Raw genomic sequence first — 23,207 nt, forward strand, 5'->3', positions numbered from 1 at the left:
AAGCAGATAGCCTTGATGAACATAGATGCAAAAATTCTTAATAAAATATTGGCAAATCATATACGAAAACACATTAAAAAGATAGTGCACCATGATCAAGTGAGTTTCATCCCAGGGACGTAAGGTTAGTTCAAAATATGAAAACCAATAAATGTAATTCACCACATAAATAGACTTAAGGACAAGAAACACATGACTATCTCAATAAAAGCAGAGAAAGCATTTGACAAAGTACAACACTCATTCATATTTAAAACACTAGAAAAATTAGGGATAGAAGGAACTTATCTCAACATTGTAATGGCTGTATATGACAAACTCAAGTCCAACATTATTCTGAATGAAGAAAAACTGAAAACATTTCCTCTAGAGACAAGGATGCCCACTCCATTCAACATTGAAACTCTAGCCAGAACAATCAGGCAAGAGAAAGAAATTAAAGGGATACAAATAGGCTAAGAAGAGCTCCAATTATCTATTTGCTGATGACATTATCCTATATTTAAAAGACATAAATAGAACTCCACCAGAAGATTTTTAGAGCTGATAAACAAATTTAGTAAAGTAGCAGGATATAAGATCAACATACATAAATCAATCATGTTCTAAAAGTGACTCTTCTGAAAAAGAAATTGGGAAAAGCATTCCATTCACAATAATCTAAAAAAATAAAATAAAATACTTGGGAATTATACTAATGAAGGGTGTCCTTGGAGAAGACCCTAGAAGGTAGAAAGACCTACCATGTTCTTGGATAAGCAGAATTAATATTATCAAAATGGCCATACTACCAAAAGCATTATACAGCTTCAATGTAATTCCCATCAAAATACCAATGACAGTCTTCACAGAACTACAAAAAGCAATTCTAAAATTCATTTGGAAAATAAGAAACTCAGAATAGCCAAAGCAATCCTAAGCAAAAAGAGTGATTGATGCGAGAGGCATAACAATAACAGACCTCAAAACATACTACAGAGCTATAGTAACAAAAACAGCATGGAATTGGCACCAAAACAGACATGAAGACCAATGCAACAGAATAGAAGACACAGAAATAAACCCACATAAATACACTTATCTGATACTAGACAAAGGTGCCAAAAACATTTGTTGGAGAAAAGATAGTCTTTTCAACAAATGGTGCTGGAAAAACTAGAAATCTATATGTCTTTCTCTCATCCTGCCCAAAAGTCAACTCAAAGTGGATCAAAGACCTAGGAAATAGGCCAGAAATTCTGCAACAAGCCAAATACTTCAACATGTTTGCACAGGAACTAACCCCTTTAATAAGATTCCTAAAAGGCAAAAAATAAAACCAAAAATCAATAACTGAGATAGCATCAAATTGAAAAGTTTCTGCATAGCAAAAGAAACAATGAAGAGCATGAAGATATAGTCTATAGAATGGGAGATCTTTGCTGCCTACTCCTCAAATAGGGCATTTATACCCAGAATATATAAAGAACTCAAAAAAATTGACACCAAAAAAAATCCAGTTGAAAAATGGGCAAAAGAACTAAACACACACTTCTCAAAAGAAGGAATACAATTGGCCAACAAATATATGAAAAAACGTTCAACATCTCTAGTAATCAGGAAAACACACATCAAAACTACATCCAGGTTTCATCTCTCTCCAGTCAGAATGGCAGTTATCAAGAATACAAATAATAATGCTGGTGAAGATGTGGGGTAACAGGTACAGTCATACATATTGTTGATGGAACTGCAAATTAGTGCAACCTGAAAAACCTAGGAATGGAACCATCATATGACTATCCCACTCTTTGGTATACACCCTTGGTATATACTGTAGGAATGCAGCCACATCGATGTTTATAGCAGTGCAATTCACAATAACCCAGCTATGGAACCAAACTAGGTGTCCTTCAACAGATGAATGAATAAGAAAATGTGGTATATATACACAACGGAATATTACTCAGCCATAAAGAAGAATGAAATTATGGCATTTGCTAGTAAATGGATATAACTGGAGACTATCATGTTAAGTGAAATAAGCCAGTACCCTGAAGTCAAAGGTCAAGTATTTTCTCTATTATTTGGAAACGAGTCCAAAACAAAAGGGAAAAGAGAAAGAGAAAGGAAAAGGGGAGAAGAAATTCCATCAAAATAGAAGATCCATGGACTAGGTGAAGGGAACTGAGAGGAAAGGTGGAGGAATGGAGTAAGAGAACAGTGGAATGAATCTGACCTTTCTTATGTACATATATGAATATACCACAGTGAAATCTATCGCAAATGTCAACAAAACACTAGTTAAGTTTTTTAAATGTGGTTCATATCTACATTTAAGGTAGTTATAATGTACTGGATGAGTGCTGGGTTCATAGTAGTCCTCAATAAACATGTATTCCCTCTCTCCTCTCTACCCTCTTAAATACTGAGAATTTCCATGACAACCTGGAGCCATCAAAGTGGAAGGAACAGCCCATGACAAGATAACATGTATCCTGTCAGATTGTAGAAGCTGGAGGCTGCTCCATGACCAGAAGCAGGGACTCTGACATGGGATCAACTTGTTTTGCATGCCAGCTCTAACAGTGCTGGTTTTCCCATCTGTGGAATGGAAATCTCCAGGGTTACTGTGAGGATTCAACAAATGAACACCTGCGAAGCACTTAGAACTGTAAGCATTTGATAACTGTAAGCTAACATTAACATTTCTTAGTGATCCTGACCCCAAAAAGTGGGGCAGGAAGCACGTACAGGACTCAGACCATATTTATAGAAGAAAATGTTGGATTACTTGACCTTTTGATAGTATGCTCCACTCCTTGTGTTTTCCCCTAATCTCATTTCCTATGTCTCTTAATACTTTTGAATCTGGCTCCTCTCTGACCAGCTCTCAGATGAGGCAGGGCTATGGGCACCTTTGTGAGCCTCACAGGCAGCTCAATTACCTCAGCAGGTTGCAAGTTCCTGCTAAAATGAAGCTTTTATCATTATAAAATACTCCCCTAGCTGGGTGTCATGGCTCATGCCTGTAATCCCAGAAGCCTGGCAGGAGAATCTATCAAATTCAAAGCCAACTCAGCAATAGTGACATGCTGAACAACTCAGCGAGACCCTGTCTCTAAATAAAATACAAAATAGGGCTAGGGATGTGGCTCAGTGGTCCAGTGCCCCTGAGTTCAATCCCTGGTACCAAAACAAATAAAATAAAATACTCCCCTAACCCTAGAAAGTGTCTCTTATCTGACCCCCTACTATCTGTTCTGAATACACCCATCTGGTTTTCTGGTTTTTTGTGTTTTTGGTAGCAGGGATTGAATCCAGGTGCACTCAACCACTGAGCCACATCCCCAGCCCTTTCTATTTTGTATTTTGAGACAGGGTCTCACTAACTTACTTAGGGCCTCACTAAACACTGAGTCTGGCTTTGAACATTGTGATCCTCCTGCCTCATCCTTCCTAGCCACTGGGATTGCAGGTAGGCACCACCTACCTGCTTCTTTTTGCTTCCTACTTGCATGATGTCTTTTCTCATCCTTTTCCCTTCAATTTTTTTTTTTTTTTTTTTTTGTATTTAAACTGTGTTAAGTCTCAGATCACTCAGTTTTGTTCTGTATCCAGGTTGACCATATTTTCTTTAAAATGGAATGTTTAGTTCACATACACTTGATGTACATACTGATGCATCTGGGTTTAAATCAAACTTCTAAATGTTTCCTGTTTGCTCCCATTGGTTCTGCGTCCCTTTTACTCCTTACTTGCCTTCTTTTGGATTACTTTGCTATTTTATATTCCTCTATTATCTTGTTAGTTTTATATACTTTTAAGGAAATACCACAGAAACTGAAACATGCCCCCTTACTTTACTGCTATTTTAGTGTCTTCACCATTTTCTAGACAATTCAAGGGTCTCAGAATACTTTGATTCTGAATTCTATCTTGTCTTACAAAAATTTTGTTCAGCTTCTCAACCACTGACCTTGAATTAGCAAGTGACTTGAGGGGGCAAAAATGGTACCAAATGTAGGTCTCAACTCTGGAATATGGGCTCTTGCTTTCTGAACAGCCCTTCAGTGCCTTAATAGATATGTATATCCTGGCTTTTCCAATTTTCTCAGCAGAAGGGTTGGTGCAAGACAAGCTCTTCACTCTGCTCAAAATCGAGGTCTCTACAAGCCTTGTGTTTGAGTTACTTTTTAAAGAGTTCAAGGTCTGGAGTAGAACAGACATGGATTCAAATCTGTTATGTACTGTGTGACTTTGGTAAGCTATGTAAATCTTAGTGTTCTCATTTGGAAAACGGAAGTGACAATGGTACCTACCTTGGGACTTTTTAAATTGCAGGTATAGTGCTTAGCACAGAGCAGGACTAGAGCCAATGTTCAAATATCAGTAACAGTTTGAGCATTCGAGTTATTCATCTTTATTATTATGTAGCTGGAAAGGATGGCACAATAGCAGCCTCTCCCCTATACTTCCTCCTTGAGGTGGTAATTGGTAAAGACCCCACATGGATCACAACTTTCCCATTTGCTCATCCTGTGGCTTTAAGATCCTGGGGTACAATGGCTTGCCACCCCACATAGCAGTGTATGCAGGCACTGGTGTGCTTATTTTGGAAAGTATATCAGTTGGGGAAAGACAGAATTTAGCAGTAGGATCAGGAAGTAAGCTTTGACAATATTACTCATAAAACTGATCCCCTAGACTGGGGGCCTCCAGGGTGTACCCCCCAAGTATAGAGAACAGCTACAACCACTGGGGTTTGCTCTGGAAGAGGAGACAAAGCTTCTGTGTCCCATTCATTTCAGTGCTGAGGCCTCATGGTGCTTGGGCTTCCCATTTACTAAGCATCCTGGCCAGTAAAGAAGCCCGAGGACTCTGAAACAGGGAAACTGAGTAGTTATTCTGGGCTCTCTCTATAAGAAATACTTTTTGTCAAGTACTCCACAGTATGCCATCAAGAAGCATTACCATTGATTTCTCTTTGGTTTTAAATGTTTTAATGCTTTTTAAATGTCTGAACACTGAAACATCCCAAGTGTTTCAATGATTCATAAATTCATTAATGTGTGGCACATAAGATCCAATAAACATGCTTTCTACTCACTGTGCAGTCGGTTTCTTTGACTTTCCCAGGCTGCAGTTCAAGCATGTGATGCTGGCATTACCACCCACAAAAGGGAGCCAGTTGGCCACACCAGGCCTCCCTAACAACTTTGTAGTTGAGAAAACTACATGCCAGAGCCTGGACCAGTTTTGCAGGTCCAGTACCATCATTCCATATACAACAGACCTAAGGCTCAGACTTAGAACAAAAAGCTGATATATGAATCACCACACTGCAAGGCAAAACTGCCAGTGGGACTGAAAAACTGAGGCTGCAAACATGGACTTTTCTCTCACTAATTTGAAAAGCCGAATTTCAGTAAGTGATGATGGAAAAGAGCCAAAAAAACCAGATAGAATCCTGATGGGTTGTAGCATTGAATGTCACCAAACTACACTGCAGATGTCCAACTCTCCAGCCCATTGCAAAATCACTTTTACTTTACCCACCTCTCATTGCAGAAAGCCTAGTTCTTACTGGGATGTGTAAGTGAGAAGTCTTTATGTAAGGACTTGTAAATATGCAATTATTTACGTGTTCCAGAATCATGCATCCCAGTAGTCACCAGTCACCACTTGGCCTAAGATCAGCGGGCTTCTGTGCTGCTCTCTTGTCATCTGGAAATCATCTCTACGCTACCACAGCTACTCTGACACCATCTGGCCCCAGTATGGACAGAGCCCCTCCTTTAATCAGCTGACACTGGACTATAGTTTTTGATGAGGATTTATTGAGAGTGAGGTTAATATAAGAAAATTAAAAATGTATGAAAAGTAACTGAAAGTTAGAACCCCTGGCCACACTCCTTCACAGGGTATCTATGACTAGAAACTTCCTCCTTAACCCCCAGCCTGAGGTTGCAGTGCAGGGACCTGCTCATTTCTTCCAGAGGGGTGTCCCCCACAATGCTGGTCCCCCCCATGAGTTCCACAGCTCCAATTCCCCTCTCTCTAGTTCCCAACAGAAGAAACTGAACTCTGCATCTTCTCTCCCTACCCTGTCCCTGCCATCTGACCCATGGAGCATTATGTGAGCATTAACAGTTTACTTAACTCCCAGGTTAAAATTCAGACCCTCTTTCTGGATGCAAGGATTGCATCTGCTCTGAAAAGCCATCCCTAATCACAAACCCAAACAACATTCAAATGTACTCTTCTGCTGAACCCCTGCCAGTTCTAATTTTTTCCAATAACAACACACACACACACACACAAAGCAATGAAATCTTGAAAGCCAAATCTCACACGCAGGATATCTTTTCAAACTTTTGCTGATCGAAAAGGTAAGCACTCATTCAGTGTTGAGTTAAATACCAGGCACTCTTCTAGGACTGGGGATATAACAAATGGGCACAAATACTCCCCAAACTCAAAGGTCTTATATGTTGTGGTGGCCAAATAGAGAAACAAATGTAAACTACAACATCGTTAAATGCAAAGAAAACTGTTCTCCCAGGGAAAAGCTTCCCTAAGGGAACTGGCAATTGTGCTGATGTCCAATGAATGATTAGTATTAATGAGACAAAGAAGGGACAGACTATGTTCTGAGTAAAATGAACAGTCCTGGAAGGGGAGAATGCTGAATGGAAGACCAGTCTAACTAAAACAGAAATTAAGAGGGAGCTCAGATTTAAAGGCGGCAAGGGCCACCAGACCTTTCAGGATTTTGTAAATCATGTTAGTCTTATCTTTATTCTAAGAACAACAGCATGACAATGAATGATTCTGCACACATTTTGAAAATTTGACACTTGCAGGAAAGGTCATACGCTACTTTACATTCCCCTATAGCTTCAATACCAAGTATCACCTTACCAATTTGATAGTAACTTCTAAATACTACAGTACTTTGCTCCATCCCCTGACCCAAGTGTTTATTACCCACTTCTTAATTGGGTGTTTTTTGTTTGTTTTTTTTTTAACTGGAACTCAATTTTTTTTCACCAGACCGGAGACATCATTTATTATCTTTTCAATTTTTTTTTTCCTATTTGCCTTTAAATTATAAATCCTAAATATTACATACACAGCAATCTTTTACGAATTCTGCCATAAAGGTATTTTCTTACCCCAATATTATGTAAGTATTTTTTTATATTTTCTATTCGTATTTCCATGGTTTGATTTTCAGTCATGATGTTTTCTTTGACATATACAGATAGAAGCCAAATTTTACTTTTCAAAAGGTAAACCCCTTGAAATGTTACCTTTATCACTGTAAGTACACAACTTACAGAATAATTCATATTTTCTTAATCTTCCACTGTTCTGCTACCTAACCATACATTCCAATGCCAGTACTACAGTACTACCCTTCATAATTTTACAATGCATTTCATGTGACATAAAGTTCTCCGATCCACATTTGTTTGATTTTAACTGGCTATCCTATAAAAACCTTGCTGCTTTCTTATGAAATAGTACATTGGCTTTTACAGGGATTTTTAAATAAACTACCAAGGCTCCAGAATACCTAAGAATTAGGAAATATCCATCAGAAAGGAGAAGAGGCAAACGTGACAAAGACTTCAGCAGCCCTTCTAAACAACAACTGAAGTTTTACATAGATTTGTGCATGTAAATAGGTTAGTTACTAAAAGTTTGAACAAATATCCCATAAGACTGTTTACCATAATTCATAATTGACTTTTTATTTAAAAAATTACAGGGAGCAATTTCTGGCATTTTTTTTATAAAAGTACTGCCTGTATCAAACATTTTATATCACTGTTAATTCCACTGAAGAGCTGCCTTTTTTTTCTTTTTAAAGTACTAATTCCAACAGATGGGATACATGCCCTTAAAATAGAAAGTTTCCATCATTTATTCAAATGTCAAAATTAAGATTACTGACAAGTTTATTGCTTTATGGCTGGGCAAGATGCTACTAGCACATTTTAGGTAAATAATATTCTTTATTAAAAACTATGAGGTCATTCTGTTTAAAACTTTCAGGATAATTCACAGAAAATAGATATATTTATTCAAATTACACACTGAAGGGCTGGGTTACTAGCTATAGACATTTATAGGTGAAGCAGCTCTTTAAAGAAATATGCCCAAGTAAGTCTGTCTTGATACACTACACATAATTGAAATGAAAAAAAAAAAAAAATACCTGGAAGACCAATATTGTTATGCTATGTTTGTTAGGATCTTAAAAAAAAAAAAAAAAAAAAAATCACACATTTAGTAGTCCATTTGTGCTTAAAATATTCATATGCATGAGGAGCTTAAAGAAAAGAACACCTCTGTACATGATGATCAAAAGAAAGTTATAAATTTTTTTTGAAATTGCACTGTTATTTAAACCACTTTCCTAAAGTCAGACCCTCCTTTGCTGCAGGCACAGTTTTTCAGGTCTAATTTGCAACCTGGGGAGGCCCCTCTGGTATTAGTGACGTAAAGAAGGTGGTGATAAAAGACCACGCTGAGGCCATTAATCCAGGCCTTTGAATTGCACTGGCATCTTCACCTCCATCTTCTCCACTCTCATCTTCAAGCCCATCATCCATAAGGCGCTCCTTTTAAACGAAACAAGAAACATACTCCTGAGTGATCTGAACCACTAATATCAACTCACAAATGAAAGAGAGAGTTACGTTCTTTTTGAAAAACAAGATTATGTGCATTTAACCAAAAATGGTAAATACATGGTCATTAGAAATCTTTGGGAAGTCCCAAACTGATAAATTTGAACTTATATACACTTGAATTTGGAGATCAAGTTTATAGGGGGCAACCGCTACAACAAATTCTTATCAAGTGCATAATTTTTTTTAGGCTATTTTCAGGAAGAATGTTAGTCCTTCCTACTTATTTTCAATATATGACTAATTCAATATTGTATTCTAAGTTCTCCCCAATAAAACCACAATTTATATGTTTGCTTTTCTTCATGTGCCATTCCACAAATATTTACAGAACAGTCAAGACTCTTTCAGCATGTTGATCCCACACAGTGCTAAGCAAATATCTGTATTTAAAGTCTGCCAAAACCTCAATAACATACCATTTCTTCAAGTTCTAAGTTGTTTGCATTTTGCCCATCATTGTTAACATCAACATTGTTGGGAGCCTGTTGCTGACCTCCTTCTTGCCTAAAAGGAAACCATCCAGCTTGGTGTCTGTTCAATATAATACAGAAAAGAGAAAATAAGTTGAAACTGTTTTTATTTGTAACATTATAAAATATTAATGTCCTACAAAAGAAAAATGATTCAAACAAATAAAAAAAACAAATTCCTCACTTCAGGCCAGGAACTACCCTTCTCAAAGCAATGACAGCACAACAAAACTCAATTCAAATCTAAAAGTCTACCATGGGCTTAAATGGCTCTATGTGAAATACTAAGAGAGATCAGGAGTCACAAACCTTTTTTGGCATTTTTCAAAATGAAATATAACCAGATATTTGTTTGCTCCTTGTAGAGGAGAGACAAGGATAAGAGACAAGGAAAAGAGTCTACTTATCAAAACATCTGACCTGTATTTATAGGACCTCCTACTGGTAACTAAATTAAAAAGAACATGTTTATGCAGGAATACATCATACATTTCTTCAAGTTCTAAATAATTAAAAAGCCATGTCTCATTGAATTCACAATTTTTATAAAACACAATAAACAAAAACTGATTCTAAAATTCTGATATTCTTACTCAACATAGCCTATCCCTGCTTTTGGTATAAAAATACGCCAGATATCTGAAGCCCAATATTCATAACCCTTCGCTCAACATTCAACCCTTCTGACATACCCTGTGTCAGATTACACACTGAACCATTTTAGAAATTAGTTAGAAGAACCCACAAAAAATTCATGAACATCACTCACAAATAAACCAGTAGCATGGCTCCCATTACCATGATAAACCGACTAAAAGAAGAATAGAAGTAAACAATGCTAAGGAGAATTGCAGCTCGTGAGAATGTGTACATCCAGTCTAGCCAGTCACGATTGAAGTCTTCTTCGTTTAGCACTGGACCTCCCTGTGCATTCATTTGAACATTCTCATTCATGGGTCGATTTTCTTGGGCCACAAGGTTTGGGGCTGGTGGGGGTTCTTCTCCAGGAACATGTGCCAAATTAAGAGGCTGTGGTACAGCAGGCTGGGCTGGGTTAGCAGTTGACGTGGCCTGAGCTGAAACTGCAGCTTGACTAAAACATTCACCAGGGGAAAAAAAAAAAAAAGAATTCTTTAAATGAACAAAAGCTTTACCATACTATACTTTTCTTAAGACTTCCTAAGGAATTAGATATTCTTCATGAACCTAATGAACATCACAACTCCTGCCCCACATTTTTTAGGCAAGTACAAATTCCAGTAGAAAAGCAGAGCCAAGATTGATGGCATGTGCAGCTCAGGAAAGGATTTTCTCTCAGTCTGGTAGTCAAAGATGACAAGGGAGAGGTAGAAGAAATAAGAATAGCCACATTCACCACTCTTCTCTCTCTTTCACTAAATTACCTTATAAACTAATGATAAGTTATCTCTTCATTTAGATCTGCTGCCATTCAGTGAAACTCTCTTAAGTCTTCTCTTCTTGAATTTATAAAAATGTTTTACTGGAGAAAGCATCTGAGTACTGGTAAATGTAATCAGGGGATAGAGAGAGGAGTCAAGGCTAGGTTTACCTAATGCGAACTGGAGGTGAACCTTTTTTTTTCCTTTAGCCAGATAATTTAAAATAAAGTACCTGCTGAGATGTTTGTGAATTCCTTCTCATAATAATTTTGAACAACTGATTAAATACATAAGCAGATAAACCCCAAATCAACTTACTTAGTATAAAATAGAAAATAAAGCAAGTAACAGTGAATAACTGAAAAAATGAACTCGCATAGATTAACTTACTATTGCATATAATACTGATGAGCATACATCTGTTGCCACCACAGCATCTGCAACGGGCTGAAGGCGGGATACACTGGGATTCCAGGTGCAACAGCTTGCCCAGGAAACTGGTTATCTATGTTTCTGCAACAAAGAAGTGAAGAAATAGTCTTTTAATGCTTCAAAAGTTAAAAAAAAAAAAAAAAAAAAAAAAAAACTTCTCTCAATTTTTATTTCCAAATTCAAGCCAACCATTAACAAAAATGTTTTTAAATAATACTTGAGGGCTGGGGAAATAGCTCAGCTGGTAGAGTGCTTACCTCGCAAGCACAAGGCCCTGAGTTCGATCCCCAGTACCACAAAAAAATAATAATAATAATAATAATACTGGAAAGAAAAATACTTATTTTCAACATTCTTCAAATAAGGCCATGCAAATAAGGCCCAAGTACATAGACAAAGCAACTCATTCACAATATGTGTAGCAAACCTGAATATTTGTTATCTTCTCATTTCAGCATGTAAGGTCAAAAAATACTTTCACTTTAAAAACATTCTCCTTAAGAACCAAATCCCTAAACATAAACTTCATGACAAAATATTTTGAGGAATGGGGAAACCAGCCAAATATTTCCTATTAGTTTAAAATATTAAAAATATCAGCTAATTAGTTGCAAAATAAAAATGAACATTACAAAAATCTGTGAAATATTTTTAAAAAGCCAAGAGTAGCCTATTTGTTATGCATAGATATAAAGATGTGTGTATGTGTGTGTGTGTACATACATATCTCTATATATCTATATATATTGGGGTGTTCCTGGGGATTGAACCCAGGGGTGGGTGCTCAACCACTGAGCCACATACCCACCCACTCCTCTTTATTTTTTATTTTGAGACAGAGTCTAAGTTGCTTAGGGCTTCACTAAGTTGCTTAGGCTAACCTCAAACTTGCAGTCCACCTGCCTAAGCCTCCTGAGTCACTGGGATTATAGGTATGTACCACCACACCTGGCTATGTATATAGTTTTCAAGCTTAAAATTCTACAAACTCAGTAAGCTTGTGGAAGGCCACATTTAATTTAATTATGCCTCAGTTTCTCCATTTCTAAAATGGAGCTTAATAACAGAATCTTCCATAGAGGGTTGTTATCCTACATTCCACAAATGTTAGACAGTTTGTTTTTATTCCTCATATTCCCTAACTCACAGCATGACTCTAAAATGTGTAACATGAGATCTGTAGAAATTTGAATATATCTAGACAACTATGGGGATACACATATAAGTAAATGCAGAATTTGTGAATTTGCTCTCTTTTATATTACTTGAATTTTATCTTGGGCTGATATTAGTTTGGTCTCCCCAGAGTGAGATGAGTAACTAATGATAATTGTATCCTCTAAAAACCATTTATACATACAATTGTAATAGTTGATTATAAAGATCTAATTTAGAAGAGCTGGGGTTGAGGGCTAAAACTTACCAAGAGGCTGTACTTTAGGAAACCTGGTGCTAAATAAGACACAAATATTCATTTCCATATTCTTCAATGTTCCCTATGTATTACCGGAACTTTCCTTATCCTTGAAGGAGTAATGGGAGCCAATAGGAATCTTTCATCTCCTGATTACAGCTTTCCCCCTACTTCCTAAGCTTTCCTGAATACTCAATTAAGATGGAAAAGCAGAGAAGCCTCAGTTGCTCCCAGCAATTGACAAGTCCTGTATAAGAAGGGGAAAAAATAACCTCAACACAACTCTTCCCTTAAAATGATGTGAATTGTTGATCAAACCTAAAGAGAAAGCCAGGGAAAAGAAATATTATAAAAAATTTCTACAAAGATCTCAGCATTTATAACAGGGAGCTGATGCATCTCTGAAAACTACCTAAAGCCAGTATTGCCAGTAAGATGGTTCCAAAAGGAAAAACCACTCTCTCCTCCTGAAAATACAGTGCTACCAATCTCTACTATAAATAAGAAACACAACCTCAAACAAATCTGTTACTTGAACTTGAAAAACAGGAAGGTTAGCCTGTTCATTGTTTTTCACTCAAAAATTTTTCTATAGCTTCCCACCTCATCCTATTGCAGTCCAGAACATAAGGCAATTATTGAACATATGTTGCCAAAATAAATGAACTCCCATAGACAATTGATATGCTTCCTTCCTTTTACTCCAGTAAGTTAAAAACTACCAGCTGGGCATGGTGGGGCAGGCCTATAATCCCAGAAACTGAGGAGGTTGAGGTAAGAGGATCCCAAGTTCCAGGCCAGCCTCAGCAACTAAACAAGGCCCTAAGCTGCTTAGTGAGGTCCTGTCTCAAAATACAAAATAAAAAAGGCTAAGGATGTGGTTCAGTGACAAAGAACCTTTGGGTTCAAGCCCAGTACCAAAAAAAAAAAAAAAAAAAAAAAAAAAAAGCCAATGAACTATAGAACTGCTAAAATATCTTCAGGCTCAAGCCGGCATACTATAGTTTTCAACTGTGTTTATTAACCTTCAGACAAGCTGATATACACTTAGCACTTTCCATAAAACAAGAAATAAATGATTTTATATTAAATTACAAGTTATTCTTAAAATATGTAAAAAGAGAAATCAATGAAACATTATTTAAAAATGTAGTATATCTTCGAGGATGCATCATTAAACAACAGGAAAGAGAATAATCTGGTGCTAGAAAAGGTGATTACCAAGTTGGTGGTAGGGAAAGGGTAATTTAAATGTTTCACTTTTTTCCATATATTCAGATAAATTTCAAGTAGATTAAAATAATCTAGTAAAATAAAGTAATAAAGAGTTGAACCATAGTTAATCTAAAAGAAAACCAGAATTATTTACCAAAACTCTGGAGGAAGAAGGACTTTCCTAACTTAAAAGTATCAGGAACAAACGACACCCCAAAAAAAAACAAAACAATATATTTGACATAAAAATTTAGAGATAAAACTTTGCAATAGTATTTAGCATCATTTCTAAATACATAATTCAAAAACAATCAGAACAACAAATGCTAATTAAAACAAAGATAGTTTTTTGATTATTTGCAAAGATAAAAAAGACTAAACAAAAACATCTACTATTAGAATACGGTAGAAGTAAAATCCAACTCAGTGCTAGTGACAGTAAAAACTGGAATAAGACTTTTAAAAACAATTTTACAAAAGTAAGGACCTATAAAAATGTTCTCTTATATGCAATTGTCCAAGTAATTCTGTTTTTGAAAATTAGTTTACTCTAAAAGACAGAAGGGCCTGGAACAGCATTTTTCAAGCTCTGAAAGAAAATGGATGTCAACCAAGAATCTTATACCCAGAAAATCAGTTTACAGAAATATGAAATATGGAAAAAATTCACACCTCTGCCCTTTGAGTCTTTGTACATACTAACTCTCAGGACCCACTAATGAAACTACCCCCAGCCCTAATAAAGTTTTCTATGGTATTGTGATTAAGTTTTTGAAGTTCACATCTATCAAATCTGTTATAGAGAACAGTAAAGTATTTACAGAAGAAATGATATGTCCAGGTTTTGCTTTAACTCTGACCCAAGAACAAAAAAAAATGATGTACCTTGCAGAAATAGAGCAAGAAATTATGAAATTCATCTGAAAGAATAAAAAACCCAGAATAGCTAAAGCAATCCTCAGTAGAAAGAGCGAAGCAGGGGGTATCGCAATACCAGATCTTCAACTCTACTACAAAGCAATAGTAACAAAAACAGCATGGTATTGGTACCAAAATAGACAGGTAGATCAATGGTAAAGAATAGAGGACATGGACACAAACCCAAATAAATACAATTTTCTCATACTAGACAAAGGGGCCAAAAATATGCAATGGAGAAAAGATAGCCTCTTCAACAAATGGTGCTGGGAAAACTGGAAAACCATATGCAACAGAATGAAATTAAACCCTTATCTCTCACCCTGCACAAAACTGAACTCAAAATGGATCAAGGACCTCGGAATCAGACCAGAGACCCTGCATCTTATAGAAGAAAAAGTAGGTCCAAACCTTCAACTTGTTGGCTTAGGATCAGACTTCCTTAACAGGACTCCCATAGCACAAGAAATAAAAGCAAGAATAAACAACTGGGATAGATTCAAACTAAAAAGCTTTCTCTCAGCAAAGGAAACTCTCAGTAATGTGAAGAGAGAGCCTACAGAGTGGGAGAATATCTTTGCCAATCATACTTCAGATAGAGCGCTAATTTCCACAATCTATAAAGAACTCAAAAAACTCTACACCAAGAATACAAATAATCCAATCAACAAATGGGCTAAGGAAATGAACAGACACTTCACAGAAGAAGATGTACAAGCAATCAACAGATATATGAAAAAATGTTCAACATCTCTAGTAATAAGAGAAATACAAATCAAAACTACCCTAAGATTTCATCTCACCCCAATTAGAATGGCAATTATCAAGAACACAAGAAACAATAGGTGTTGGCGAGGATGTGGTGAAAAAGGAACACTCATACATTGCTGGTGGGGTTGCAAATTAGTGCAGCCACTCTGGAAAGCAGTGTGGAGACTCCTCAGAAAGCTCGGAATGGAACCACCATTTGACCCAGCTATCCCACTCCTTGGCCTATTACCAAAGGACTTAAAATCAGCATACTACAGAGATACAGCCACATCAATGTTCACTGCTGCTCAATTCACCATAGCCAGATTGTGGAACCAACCTAGATGCCCTTCAGTTGATGAATGGATAAAGAAACTGTGGCATATATATACAATGGAATATTACTCCGCAATGAAGAATGATAAAATTATGGCATTTGTAGGCAAATGGATGAAACTGGAGAATATCATGCTAAGTGAGATAAGCCAATCTCAAAAAACTAAAGAACGAATGATCTCGCTGATAAGCGGATGAGGACATATATTGGGGGGTGGGAGGGGTTAGCATTAGGTTTAGGGTTAGGTTTAGGGTTAGGGATAAGGAGGGTGGTAAGAATGGAGGTAAGAAGGACTATATAGAGGGAAAAGAGGGGTGGGAGGGGTGGGGGGGAAGGGAAAAAATAATGAATCAAACATCATTGCCCTATGCAAATTTATGATTACACAAATGGTATGCCTTGACTCCATGTACAAATAGAGAAACAACATGTATCCCATTTGTTTACAATAAAAAAAAAGAGGGCTGAATATTTAGGAATTTGGAATTAAGTGTCCAAGTAATTGCTTGTCATGAGAGGTGTTATTCTTGAGAAGATATGGAAGCACTCCAGAAGGGGAAAGGAGCCATGAGAAGTTGCTAGATAAGGTAAAGGGGAAAATCTAAGAAGGCAATGCCCAAATATCTCCAGAAGCCAGAGCAAAAATTCTTCATTTATTAAAAATATGGTTACACCATATCGATGATAAAGGATAATTTTGTGTTAAGAAACTGGATAGGATAGCCAACTCCTTCATGCTCTCATCCTCCGAGTCACCTTTATTTTGTGGGTCCAGGAAAATCTAATACCTTTAAATGTGAACCAAGAAAATAATACTACTTACAGTTCCAAGAAGAAACCTGGGGATAAGAAACAATTTTTTGAATAGATCATTTTAAAAAACTTTATTGTAAAGCCCTTTCTAAAAAGCTACAAAATAGAGGGAAATTATAACAATCCATTTAAGAATTAAATGCAACTACAGATTAAAGAACATCAGAAACTATAAATTCAAAACCTCAGAATAAAAAAAGGATAAATGCCAGGCCAATGTGAGATGGAATTTCAACAGAAGAAAGTAAAGTAAAGTAAAAGATAAAGTCTTTTCAGGTGAGAAAACTAAATTATAGGATACACACAAGGGAGCATGGGCAAGGCCAAGAGTACAATAAGAACACAGCATAGAAGTCAAAAGAGCCGGTAGGGTTTCAAGATGGCAGCCTAGAGGGCGGCTGCATTTCACGTTGCTCCAGGACGCAGTATTCAAAAGAGGAGATAGTGAGAGACTTGGGACCAACTCAAAGCCACCGGGTGAGTCTCTCCCGTTGGGGAGGCGTCCCAGATGGGGCGGTAGCCCCAGAACGCAGGGAATTTGTTAAGTGGAGTTGCTCGGCAAGACGCCCCTCCCCCCACTGAAGCGGTGAACATGGACAACTGGGATCATCGTAGAGGAGGCTGCTCAGCACAGCGCTTGGACTGGGAGCAACCACTGGGGCTCCGGGCAGCTGCCTGAGGAGGAGCTGCATGGTGAGATGTTTAGACTCAGAGTAACCGCTTCTGAACACTGGGGGGTTGCCCGGAGGAAGAGGAGAAGCGCGGTGGGTCGCTTGGTCTAGGAGTGACTGCATCAGAGCCACAGGCAGTTGCCAGAGGAGGAGGCGAGTGGTGAGTTGACTGCACTCAAAGCAACAGCTCCTGAACAACAGTGGCCTGCCTGGAGGAGGAGCGTGGTGGGTCATTTGGTCTCAGAGCCACCGCCCCTGAACACCCGGGGGGGCTACCCCGAGGAGGAGGAGGAGGAACAGGGCGGGTCACTTGAACTTGGACTGACTGCCTAGGGCTACGGGCGGTTGGCAGGAGAAGGAGACGCGAAGTGAATTGCTTGGGCTCCTAGTGACTGCGTCGGAAACCAGGCGGCTGTCCGGAGGAGGTGGTGTGTGGCGGGTCTCTGGGTATCGGAGCTATTGTACAGGGCTCCAGGTGGCGGCTCGGAGGAGGGGCCGCATAGCCAGGTGATTAGGTGCAGAGTAGGGTACCAGGAGCTAGGTGGCTTCTTGCTGGAAGAGCCGCACAAAGACACGCCTAGGGGCGAAGCGAAGTTTCCAGAACTGCGGGCAGATTATCTGGGAGAGGCAGCCTAAGGAGACTCGCCTGCGGAGGGTGAGGCTCCCAGGCCCAGGAGGTAGGTCCGGGCCCCTGGGAACGTTGCAGAGGAAGACAGCCCAGCCCAGGCAGTAGTTGTAGATTGAGGGGAACCTCTAGGAGGGGAACTGACCAGCGAGACGTTCCCACCGAGAGAGTCTTCCCTACCAGGAGAGGTTTTCCCACAGGGACGGTTAAACCAGAGACACAGGCACAAATAGGCCTTGCCTCAGCCCGCAGCCTAGTTCCCCGTTGGATGACCATTGGTCAACAAGTGGAGACACCTCTGCCCACTATCAGGGAATATACGCCACCTGAGGGTCACCACCCTAGAAAGGCAGCTTCTTCGTGGAGCTCCGCATTATCAACTTCCTCCAAGACTTCAGGCTACTGAAGGATAAGAGGGGATATACTAGCAATCTTCAGGGACATTATAAGTCGATAGAGGAAATCTGCAATATCTTAATGACCCACTGATTCCTGAAAAATATGAGAAAACAAGGGAAGAAAATGCCCCAAACAAATGTAGATGTTACATCAATAGAATCCAACGACAGCATGGCAGAAGAAATGACAGAAAGGGAGTTCAGAATGTACATAATTAAAATGATTAGGGAAGCAAACGATGAGATGAAAGAGCAAATGCAGGCATTGAATGATGAGATGAAAGAGCAAATGCAGGCATTGAATGATAGCACCAATCGACAGTTAACAGAGCAAATTCAGGAAGCAAAAGATCATTTCAATAAAGAGTTAGAGATATTGAAAAAAACCAAACAGAAATCCTCGAAATGAAGAAAACAATAAACCAAATTAAGAACTCCACAGAAAGCATAACCAATAGGATAGAACACCTGGAAGACAGAACTTCAGATATTGAACACAAAATATTTAACCTCGAAAACAAAGTTGAACAAACAGAGAAGATGGTAAGAAATCATGAACAGAATATGCAAGAACTATGGGATATCATGAAAAGGCCAAATCTGAGAATTATTGGGATTGAGGAAGGCTTAGAGAAACAAACCAAAGGAATGAACAATCTATTCAATGAAATAATATCAGAAAATTTCCCAAATCTGAAGAATGAAATGGAAAATCAAGTTCAAGAGGCTTATAGGACTCCAAATACACAAAATTACAACAGACCCACACCAAGGCACATTATAATGAAAATACCTAACATACAAAATAAAGAGAGAATTTTAAAGGCTGTGAGAGAAAAGAACCAAATTACATTCAGGGGGAAACCAATACGGATATCAGCAGATTTTTCAATCCAGACCCTAAAAGCTAGAAGGGCCTGGAACAACATTTTTCAAGCTCTGAAAGAAAATGGATGCCAACCAAGAATCTTATACCCAGCAAAGCTTACCTTCAAACTTGACGATGAAATAAAATCTTTCCATGATAAACAAAAGCTAAAAGAATTTACAAAAAGAAAGCCAGCATTACAGAACATTCTCGGCAAAATATTTCATGAGGAAGAAATAAAAAAAAAAGAAGCAAATCAGCAAAGGGAGGAATTATCCTAAAGGAACTGTCAAATAAAGGAGGAACCAAGATGTGTCAAAAAATAAATAAATAAATAAATAAAATTTTAAATATGAACCAAATGACCGGGAATACAAATCATATCTCAATAATAACCCTGAATGTTAATGGCCTGAATTCATCAATCAAAAGACGTAGACTGGCAGATTGGATTAAAAAGAAAAATCCAACAATATGTTGCCTGCAAGAGACTCACCCATAGAAAGAGATACCCATAGACTAAAGGTGAAAGGATGGGGAAAAACATACCATGCACATGGACTCAGCAAAAAAGCTGGAGTATCCATCCTCATTTCAGATAATGTGGACTTCAAGCCAAAGTTAGTCAGAAGGGATAAAGAAGGACATTTCATACTGCTTAAGGGAAGCATAAATCAGCAAGATATAACAATCATAAACATCTATGCCCCAAACAGTGGCTCATCCATGTATGTCAAACAAATCCTTCTCAATTTTAGAAACCAAATAGACCATAACACAATAACACTAGGTGATTTTAACACGCCTCTCTCACAACTGGACAGATCTTCCAAACAAAAATTGAACAAAGAAACCATACAGCTCAATAACACAATCAATAATTTAGACTTAACAGACATTTATATAATATACCATCCAACCAAGAGCGAATACACTTTCTTCTCAGCAGCACATGGATCCTTCTCTAAAATAGACCATATATTATGCCACAAAGCTAATGTCAGCAAATACAAGAAGATAGAGACACTACCTTATATTCTATCAGATCATAATGGATTGAAGTTAGAAATAAATGAAAGAGTAAAAAACAGAAACTACTCCAACACCTGGAGATTAAACAATATGCTATTATATGATGAATGAATAACAAAAGATATTAGGAAGGAAATTAAAAAATTCTTAGAGGTAAACGAGAACAAAGAAACATCATATCAAAATTTCTGGGACACTATGAAAGCAGTACTTAGAGGAAGATTTATTTCATGGAGCACATTCAATAAAACAAGTAAAACTCAAAAAATAAACAACCTAACACTACAGCTCAAAGCCCTAGAAAAAGAACAGACCAATACCAAAAGTAGTAGAAGACAGGAAATAGTTAAACTCAGAGCTGAAATCAACGAAATTGAAACAAAAGAAACAATACAAAAAATTGACAAAATAAATAGTTGGTTCTTTGAAAAAATAAACAAAATTGATAAACCTTTAGCCACACTAACAAAGAGAAGACGAGAGAAAACCTAAATCACTAAAATTCGGAATGAACAAGGAAACATTACAACAGACACGACTGAAATACAAAACATAATTAGAAGCTATTTTGAAAATCTATACTCCAACAAAATAGAAAATTTCGAAGACATCAACAGGTTTCTAGAGACATATGAATTGCCTAAACTCAACGAGGAGGACATACACAATTTAAATAGACCAATTTCAAGTAATGAAATAGATGAAGTCATCAAAAGCCTACCAACAAAGAAAAGTCCAGGACCAGATGGGTTCTTAGCCGAGTTCTACAAAACCTTTAAAGAAGAGCTCATTCCAATACTTCTCAAAGTATTCCATAAAATAGAAGAGGAGGGAACCCTCCCAAACTCATTCTGTGAAGCCAATATCACCCTGATACCTAAACCAGACAGAGACACATCGAGGAAAGAAAATTTCAGACCAATATCCTTAATGAACATCGACGCAAAAATTCTCAACAAAATTTTAGCAAATCACATACAAAAACATATTAAAAAGATAGTGCACCATGATCAAGTGGGTTTCATCCCAGGGATGCAAGGTTGGTTCAACATTCGGAAATCAATAAATGTAATTCACCATATCGATAGACTTAAAGTCAAGAATCACATGATTATTTCAATAGATGCAGAAAAAGCATTTGATAAAATACAGCATCCCTTCATGCTCAAAACACTAGAAAAAATAGGGATAGTGGGAACATTCCTTAACATTGTAAAGGCCATCTACGCTAAGCCTATGGCTAATATTATTCTAAATGGTAAAAAACTGAAAGCATTCCCTCTAAAAACTGGAACAAGGCAGGGATGCCCTCTTTCACCACTTCTATTCAATATCGTCCTTGAAACTCTAGCCAGAGCAATTAGACAGTCCAAAGAAATTAAAGGGATACGAATAGGAAAAGAAGAACTCAAACTATCCCAATTGGCTGATGATATGATTGTATACTTAGAGGAACCAGGAAATTCCACCAGAAAACTGTTAGATCTCATAAGTGAATTCAGTAAAGTAGCAGGATATAAGATCAATGCACATAAATCTAAAGCATTTCTATACATAAGCGATGAATCTTCAGAAAGAGAAATTAGGAAAACTACCCCATTCACAATAGCTTTGAAAAAAATAAAATACTTGGGAATCAATCTCACAAAAGAGGTGAAAGACCTCTACAATGAGAACTACAGAACACTAAAGAAAGAAATTAAAGAAAACCTTAGAAGATGGAAAGACCTCCCATGTTCTTGGATAGGAAGAATTAATATTGTCAAAATGGCCATACTACTAAAAGTGCTATACAGATTCAATGCAATTCCAATTAAAATCCCAATGATGTACCTTACAGAAATAGAGCAAGAAATTATGAAATTCATCTGGAAGAATAAAAAACCTAGAATAGCTAAAGCAATCCTAAGTAGCAAGAACGAAGCAGGGGGTATTGCAATACCAGATCTTCAACTCTACTACAAAGCAATAGTAACAAAAACCGCATAGTATTGGTACCAAAATAGACAGGTAGATCAATGGTAAAGAATAGAGGACATGGACACAAACAAACCCAAATAAATACAATTTTCTTATACTAGACAAAGGGTCCAAAAATATGCAACGGAGAAAAGATAGCCTCTTCAACAAATGGTGCTGGGAAAACTGGAAAACCATATGCAACAGAATGAAATTAAACCCCTGTCTCTCACCCTACACAAAACTCAACTCAAAATGGATCAAGGACCTCGGAATCAGACCAGAGACCCTGCATCTTATAGAAGAAAAAGTAGGTCCAAATCTTCAACTTGTTGGCTTAGGATCAGACTTCCTTATCAGGACTCCCATAGCACAAGAAATAAAAGCAAGAATCAACAACTGGGATAGATTCAAACTAAAAAGCTTTCTCTCAGCGAAGCAAACTATCAGCAATATGAAGAGAGAGCCTACAGAGTGGGAGAATATCTTTGCCACTCATACTTCAGATAGAGCGCTAATTTCCACAATCTATAAAGAACTCAAAAAATTCTACACGAAGAATACAAATAATCCAATCAACAAATGGGCTAAGGAAATGAACAGACACTTCACAGAAGAAGATGTACAGCAATCAACAGATATATGAAAAAATGTTCAACATCCTAGTAATAAGGGAAATGCAAATCAAAACTACCCTAAGATTTCATCTCACCCCAATTAGAATGGCGATTATCAAGAACACAAGCAACAATAGGTGTTGGCAAGGATGTGGTGAAAAAGGAACACTCATACATTGCTGGTGGGGCTGCAAATTAGTGCAGCCACTCTGGAAAGCAGTGTGGAGACTCCTCAGAAAGCTCGGAATGGAACCACCATCTGACCCAGCTATCCCACTCCTTGGCCTATACCCAAAGGACTTAAAATCAGCATACTACAGAGATACAGCCACATCAATGTTCATTGCTGCTCAATTCACCATAGCCAGATTGTGGAACCAACCTAGATGCCCATCAGTTGATGAATGGATAAAGAAACTGTGGCATATATATACAATGGAATTACTCCGCAATGAAGAATGATAAAATTATGGCATTTGCAGGCAAACGGATGAAATTGGAGAATATCATGCTAAGTGAGATAAGCCAATCTCAAAAAACTAAAGGACGAATGATCTCGCTGATAAGCGGATGAGGACATATATTGGGGGGTGGGAAGGGTTAG

At 37.6% G+C, this 23,207-nt stretch overlaps 1 protein-coding gene across 1 annotated transcript in view; it reads right to left on the reverse strand.

Annotated features, from left to right (window-relative positions):
• Positions 1–6,833: 6,833 nt before the first annotated feature.
• Positions 6,834–23,207, reverse strand: part of Herpud2 (HERPUD family member 2) — a 48,073-nt gene continuing 31,699 nt past the window's right edge. The window contains exons 5-8 of the mRNA XM_047562811.1: positions 10,945–11,067; positions 9,924–10,247; positions 9,101–9,215; positions 6,834–8,612 (exon numbers count right to left, since the gene is read on the reverse strand). Of these exons, the coding sequence (XP_047418767.1) occupies positions 8,451–8,612; positions 9,101–9,215; positions 9,924–10,247; positions 10,945–11,067 (724 nt within the window). The 3' untranslated portion in view covers positions 6,834–8,450. The remainder of the gene's footprint in view (positions 8,613–9,100; positions 9,216–9,923; positions 10,248–10,944; positions 11,068–23,207) is intronic.

This window comes from Sciurus carolinensis, chromosome 8 (genome assembly GCF_902686445.1).
Source record: "Sciurus carolinensis chromosome 8, mSciCar1.2, whole genome shotgun sequence".
In the NCBI taxonomy this organism is placed as follows: domain Eukaryota; kingdom Metazoa; phylum Chordata; class Mammalia; order Rodentia; family Sciuridae; genus Sciurus; species Sciurus carolinensis.